Source organism: Scylla paramamosain, chromosome 19, assembly GCF_035594125.1.
Source record: "Scylla paramamosain isolate STU-SP2022 chromosome 19, ASM3559412v1, whole genome shotgun sequence".
In the NCBI taxonomy this organism is placed as follows: Eukaryota; Metazoa; Arthropoda; class Malacostraca; order Decapoda; family Portunidae; genus Scylla; species Scylla paramamosain.
In genome coordinates this window covers 2,617,501-2,625,000 of record NC_087169.1, presented here as the reverse complement: position 1 = coordinate 2,625,000, position 7,500 = coordinate 2,617,501, and the positions used below count along the sequence as shown (strand labels likewise).

The 7,500-nt window shown below is 40.5% G+C and overlaps 1 protein-coding gene across 6 annotated transcripts in view; it reads left to right on the top strand.

Moving 5' to 3' along the window:
* LOC135109575 (bestrophin-1-like) overlaps window positions 1-7,500 on the top strand; it is a 41,745-nt gene that overhangs the window by 13,436 nt on the left and 20,809 nt on the right. For all 6 annotated transcript variants that reach the window (XM_064021000.1, XM_064020997.1, XM_064021001.1 and 3 more), the window contains exon 5: window positions 244-288. In XM_064021000.1, coding sequence (XP_063877070.1) covers window positions 244-264 — 21 coding nt within the window. In that variant the 3' untranslated portion in view covers window positions 265-288. The remainder of the gene's footprint in view (window positions 1-243; window positions 289-7,500) is intronic.

Genomic DNA, 7,500 nt, shown 5'->3' with positions numbered 1-7,500 from the left:
ACGGAAAGAAGGCGAAAAGAAAAGGAAGTAAAGAAAATATAGAAAGTGAGATGATGGAATAAAGAAAGAAATAGTGATGGAAGAAACAAATAAATCAATTAAAAAAAAAAGTAAAAGGGAGAGTAAAAGAGAGTAAAAGAGAGAGAGAGAGAGAGAGAGAGAGAGAGAGAGAGAGAGAGAGAGAGAGAGAGAGAGAGAGAGAGAGAGAGAATGGATGCTAATGATGTCTTTTTTCCCCTGCAGGAGCTTCTAAGGATGGCTTAAGACAGAGTTCTATGTCACAACAAGGTAAGAAACAAAACCTTGTGCCAGATTGTCGTATACATTGTCTGTCTGGCCTTTACATCTTTTTACTATAATAATTAGATTTCTTCGTTTATTTATTTTCTCAGTTTGCTTTACTGTTTATTGTTAATGCCTGCCTTATCTAACCTAACCTCATGCCAGATTCTCGTATATGTTTTTTTTTTTTTTTTTTTTACGTAAGAGTGTCACTGGCCAAAGGAAACACACACGAGAAAAAAGAATCCCACTGAGATGCTAGTCCCAAAAGAGATGTCAAGAGAATCATCGAAAGTTGAAGTCTTGAAACCTCCCCTCTTGAAAGGGTTGAAGACATAGGAAAGTGGAAATACAGAAGCAGGCAGGGAGCTCCAGAGTTTACCGGAGAAAGGGATGAATGATTGAGAATACTGGTTAACTCCTGCATTAAGGGGGTGGACAGAATAGGGATGAAAGAAAGAAGAGTCTTGTGTAGCGAGACGGCGGAAGGAGGGGAGGCGATGAGAAAGAGACTGAAGACAGTCAGTTAGAGAAAGGAATTGATAAGGCAAAAAGCTTTCGATTTCACCCTGTCTAAAATAGCGGCATCAGCGAACCTCCCCATATATGTGAAGCATACTCCATACATGGACGGATAAGGCCTCTGGACAGAGTTAGTAGCTGGGGATGAGGAGGGAAAGAGAAATACTGGCGGCGATAACTCAGAACGCCTAACTTCACAGAAGATGTTTTAGCTAGAGATGAGATGTGAAGCTTCCAGTTTAGGTTATAAGTAAAGGACAGACCAAGGATGTTCAGTGTAGAAGAGGGGGACAGTTGAGTGTCATTGAAGAAGAGGAAATAGTTGTCTGGAAGGTTGTGTCTAACTGATAGATTGAGAAACTGAGTTTTTGAGGCGTTGAACAATACTAAGTTTGCTCTTCCCCAACCCTCAGGAACACCACTGTTTAGTAGAACAGTGGCCGTCTTCCACAGCAGCAATAGAACGATCAGAAAGAAAACTTGAAATGAAGTTACAGAGAGAAGGATAGAAGCCGTAGGAGGCTGATTTGGAAATCAAAGCTTTGTTCCAGACTGTATCAAAAGCTTTAGGTATGTCTACAGCAACACCAAAAGTTTCACCAAAATCCCTAAAAGAGGATGACCAAGACATAAGAACATAAGAACATAAGAAATAAGGGAAGCTGCAAGAAGCGACCAGGCTTACACGTGGCAGTCCCTGTATGAAACACTCCTACCTATTTCCATCTGTTATCCCCATCCATAAACTTGTCTAATCTTCTCTTAAAGCTCTCTAGTGTCCTGGCACTAACTACATGATTACTGAGTCCGTTCCACTCATCTACCACTCTATTTGAGAACCAATTTTTTCCTATCTCCTTCCTAAACCTAAATTTTTCAAGCTTGAACCCGTTATTTCTTGTTCTACCTTGGTTGCTGATCCTAAGAATTTTGCTTACATCTCCCTTGTTATAACCCCTATACCACTTAAAGACTTCTATCAGGTCCCCTCTTAACCTACGTCTCTCTAGAGAATGTAAATTTAACCGCTTCAACCTCGCTTCGTAAGGAATACTCCTCATCCCCTGGATCCTTTTAGTCATTCTCCTCTGTACTGATTCTAATAGACCTATATCTTTCCTGTAATGTGGGGACCAGAACTGCACAGCGTAGTCTAGATGAGGTCTGACCAGCGCCAAGTATAACTTTAATATTACTTCCGGCCTTCTACTTTTAACACTCCTAAAAATGAATCCTAGTACCCTATTTGCCTTGTTTCTGGCTTCTATGCATTGTTTCCCTAGACGGAGTTCAGAGCTAACTATAACTCCTAAATCTTTCTCGTACCCTGTACCTACCAGAGTTTGGGTGTTTAATGTGTACCTATTGTGTGGGTTTCCTCTACCTACGCTAAGCACTTTGCATTTATTGATATTAAATTGCATTTGCCATCTATCCGTCCATTCATTCATTCTATCTAAGTCTGTCTGCAAGGCGATGGCATCCGCTTCTGACCTAATTAATCTACCTATCTTTGTGTCATCCGCAAATTTACTAACATCGCTACTAATTCCACTATCCAAGTCATTGATATATATTAGAAATAATAATGGCCCTAATACTGATCCCTGTGGCACCCCACTAATGACATGACCCCACTCGGATTTCGTGCCGTTTATTAGCACTCTCTGTCGCCTGTTACCAAGCCATGACCCTATCCAACCTAACACCTTCCCATCTATCCCGTGCGCCCTAACCTTTCTCAGGAGCCTTTGATGGGGCACCTTGTCGAATGCTTTACTAAAGTCCAGATATAAGATATCATAACTATCACCATTATCTACTGCCTCGTACACCTTACTGTAAAAACTTAACAAGTTTGTCAGGCAAGACTTCCCCTTCGTGAAGCCATGCTGTGACTGATTTATCAAGTTATGTTTGTCTAAATGTTCCTTAATGTTCCTGGCTATTATTGACTCTAACATTTTACCTACAACTGAAGTTAAGCTGACAGGTCTATAATTAGACGCTAAAGTTTTATCCCCTTTCTTAAAGATGGGTACTACATTAGCCTGCCTCCACATTACTGGTACCTCACCCGACTCCAGTGATTTCCTAAAGACAGAAACTAACGGCTCACTAATAATCTTTTTACATTCCTTCAGTACTCTGGGATATATTTCATCAGGTCCTGGTGACTTGAACTTTTTTAGCCTATCTATCTCCTGCTCCACTATCTCCCTAGTTATGGAAATATCCGTCAGCTTCTCATACTCATCTGCTCTAAACACCTGTTCACTATCTGGCATATCCTGCATGTTTTCCTGAGTGAAGACAGTTAAAAAATAATCATTTAGAAGTTTACTAATCTCCTCCCCAGAACTAACCAGCTCCCCATCTGCTGCCTTTAATGGACCTACAGTATCCTTATTTTTCGTCCTGTATACCTGATAAAATCCCTTGGGGTCCGTCTTCGCCTGGCTGGCTACCTTTAATTCATAATTGTCCTTAGCTTTCCTCGTTAACTTCCTGACTGTTCTAACTAATTCATTATACTGTGTCCTTAAAACTTCCTCACCTGCCTTTAATCTCTTATATACACTTCTCTTACGCCCTATATAATGCTTTAACCTAGCAGTCATCCATTTAGGGTCATTTTTTTTGTGATCTTATTGTTTTATATGGGATATTTGCTAATTGACCTGTATGAACTTTATCTACGAAATATTTATACAATTCATCTACATTTACTTCACCTAAACCCCTCATCTCGTTCCCTACCATCCTCTCCCCTCCCTCATCAACTCGCCTCGACCTTACCTCTCTCATTTCACCATGACCTGACATTCCAAGATACTCACACCTATCTCCCCCCTTCCTCTTTCCTCCTCCCTTCTGGAGCCTCACCTCACCTCCCTCATCCTGCCTTATCTCTCTGAACTCCGTCCCTGACCTGACCTCACCCTGCATCCTTTGCCAGTCCACTCCTTGGAGGTACCTTTTTAATTCTTCAAAATCTGCTCTCCTAAAGTCAGGTATTTTACAAGTGTTTTTATTTCTAACAGTTTCTTCCCATTCTAGATTGTACCTAATTTCCCTATGGTCACTGTTACCTAGCTGTCCTCCAACCTCTACCTGCGTGACTGCTTCCTCCCTGTTAGTAAGAATTAAATCTAGAATATTATTCCCCCTTGTGGGTTCTACGACTACCTGTTTTAAAAAATTATCCTGAATTACCTTAAGGAATTCCTCTGCTTCCTTGTTACCCACAATCAGACTCCAGTCGATATTCCTAAAATTAAAATCTCCTACCACACATACCTGACTGTACCTGCCTGCTCTATTTAATTCCTGCCACAGTGAGGTGTTATTTTCCTCTGTACTGGTCGGTGGTCTGTAAACTACCCCTAGTACTACTGACTGCGATCCTTCCTTAATATCTACCCATATCGACTCTGCTTTGTTATCTGTTTTAATTCTATTGTTCATACAGCACTGTAATGTGTCCCTAACGTATAACGCGACACCTCCTCCTCTCCTGTTTTCTCTATCTTTATAGAACATTGTATACCCATCTATCTTAACCTCTGGATTAAATACTTTTCCTGACATATCTAACCAAGTTTCAGTTAAAGCGATGATATCAAATTTCTCTACACTCGCTATTCCTCTAAGCAAGTCTATTTTATTCAGAATACTTCTACAATTTGTGTAGTAAACACTTAAGCTATTTCTCACCATCCCTAAGCTAGCTTCCTTTCTAGATTTAACTAATTTGCCCCTTGCCTTCTCCTCACTACCCCTTCTTCCCTCCCGACTAACGAAAAAAGTGCTGGAGTGCAGTAACCTCCCGCTCGAGTGTTTCGGCCAAAACACGAACACCCTGGCGTGACAAATGCACTCCATCCCTGGCGTACAAGGTGTCCCTGCCATAGAAAAGGTCCCAGTTGTCGATGAACGTCCATCCATTACTCCTACAATGATTCGCGAGCCTGCGATTCACTGTAATAGCCCTGGACAGCCACTCAGCACCAACTCCCCTCCTCGGCAAGACACCACATACTCAGTAAGGAAAACCAAAAGATCACTAGTAGAGCGGCATCGACGGAATCCATACTGGTGTTCAGGTAGAAGGTTGTGAAGTGATACATGTTTAAAAATTTTCTTGTTGAGGATAGATTAAAAAACTTTAGAGAAGCAGGAATATAAAACAATAGGACGGTAGTTTGAGGGATTAGAACGGTCACCCTTTTTAGGAACAGGCTGAATGTAGACAAACTTCCAGCAAGAAGGAAAGGTAGATGTTGACAGACAGAGTTGAAAGAGTTTGACTAAGCAAGGTGCAAGCACGGAGGCACAGTTTTGGAGAACAATAGGAGGGACCCCATCTTGTCTTATCTTGTCTTTAGTGTTTTTTTTATTATAATGATTACATCTCTCCATTTATTTATTTCCTCAGTTTGCTTCATTATTTCCTATAGCCTAATCTCGTGTCAGATTCTTGTATATATTATCTGTCTTGCCTGAAGATCTTTCTATTATAATACATATATCTCTTGGTTTGTTCATTCTTACTGCCTGCTTTACTATTTATTATAATTATCTTACCTCTCTTGCTGTTTGATATAATTTTCAGCCTTACCTCTCCTTTATTTACTGTCACTATTTCTCCACGTTCCAGCTCTTTTTTCCTTTTGTATCTGTCTCCTGGGTGTCATTTCTGTTATATCAAGTGTCTTTTCTGTTAATTTTAATGAAGAGTTGAAGTAGCTAAATACGTCTACTTGCTTCCTTAAGTGATGAAAAATCTGTGTTGAGGATTTTTTTTTTTTGTTATTGTCTGTTTTTTTTATTTATTTATTATTTATTTATTTTTTTTTTTTTTTGTGTGTGTGTGTGTGAATTTATTGTAGGTAGTAATATTTTTTCTATGGTATTTTCTTGAGGCAAAGAATTTATAAGCGTATAGTTACATTTGTATTTATTTGACTTGTATGTTTGTTGTATATCATTAATGTATGAAATGGATAACCAACACACACACACACACACACACACACACACACACACACACACACACACACACACACACACACACACACACACACGGGGTCTCTGTGTGCGGTGGCAAAAGTAGTGTTTACCTGGCCCGCGTCACCATCGAACTCACTACCTGCCTGTTAATGAAGGGAACACACCTGGCGAAGCGAAGGGAAAGGAAGGGAAGGGGAAGGGGAAGGAAGGTGAGCAGGAAAGGGTAGAGGTAAACGTGGACTGGAAAGAGTAAAAAAGAGAAATAGAGAGAAAGGACTGGGAGAAAGTGAAAGAAAGAGAAGGAAAGGGAATTGAAGGGAAGGAATTGAAGGAGAGGGAGGCAGGAATGGGGAGAGGTAAATGCGAATTGGATAGAGCAAAAACAACAAAGAGTGAAGGGAAAGAACGGGAAGAAAGTGAAGGGATGAAAAGGTGACTGAAGTGAAGGGAAAGAAAGGAAAGAAACAGGGATAAGGAAAGAAGAAAAGTAAAAGGGAAATGAAGAGAGTAAAATCGGAAAAGGGAGATAAAAAGGAAAGGAGGAAAGAGAAGGAAAAGAAAGGGAAGGGAAGGGAAGATGGAAGGAAGGGAAAAAAGGAATCCAAGAATGAAATGAATAGAGTAAAGAGCTAGGGGAAGATATAAAATAGAGACAGAAAGGGAGGAAAGTAACGAGAAGTGAAAGGAAAGAGAAGGAAAGGGATAGGAGTAAAGGTGAATGTGTTTGGCTGACAGTCGGAATAAGGAAAGAACGAAGAGAAAGAAAGAAAATAGGGAGTAGATAAAGTGGAAGGGAAAGAAGAAAAGGAGGAAAGGTGAATAAATAAGGATAAAAACAGAAAAGAGGAAAGGAAAGGAAGGAAGGAAATGAAAAAAGGAAAGGGAAAGATTAATGCAGAAGGCCAAGAGTAAATGTAAAGAAAGGAGGAAGAGAAAGGAAAAAAGGAGATAGGAGGACGGACAGGAGGGGAGGGAAAGAGAGAAAAAAAGGAGGGGAAGAGGAAGGGAGGAGAGGAAAGGGGAAAAGTGAATGCGAAAAGGGGAGAGTAGGATGAAAGGAAGAAAGGGAGGGGAAAAATCAAGGGGAAGAAAGTAAAGGTAAAAGAAAAGTAAAGATGGAATGAAACGGAGAAAACAAGAGAGAAAAGGAAGAAGGAGAGAAGAAAAGGAGAAGAGAGAGAGGAAAGACGCAAGTTCAGAAAGATTTGGAGGACATGGAAGAAGACAAACAACAAAAATAAAAGACGAAGAGTGAAAAGAGGAGGAGAAAGAAAGTTAGGAAATCAGGAGAGAAGAAGGAAAGAAGGAGATGAAGAAACGAAGAAGGGAAGGCAGTTAGGATGAGAAAAAGAGAGAGAGAGAGAGAGAGAGAGAGAGAGAGAGAGAGAGAGAGAGAGAGAGAGAGAGAGAGAGAGAGAGAGAGAGAATTAAAGTGTACGAATAAATGAATGAAGGAAGAAAGGGAGGAGAGATGAAGGAAGGAAGGAAGGGAAGCAGAATAAATTGATTTGTGCTCGTGCATATTAGTGTATATGAGAGAGAGAGAGAGAGAGAGAGAGAGAGAGAGAGAGAGAGAGAGAGAGAGAGAGAGAGAGAGAGAGAGAGAGAGAGAGAGAGCGAGCGACTCGTGTTTGCCCTTCTTTTTTACCTCCAAAATAACTCCACATTTCCCTCCTTCCCTCC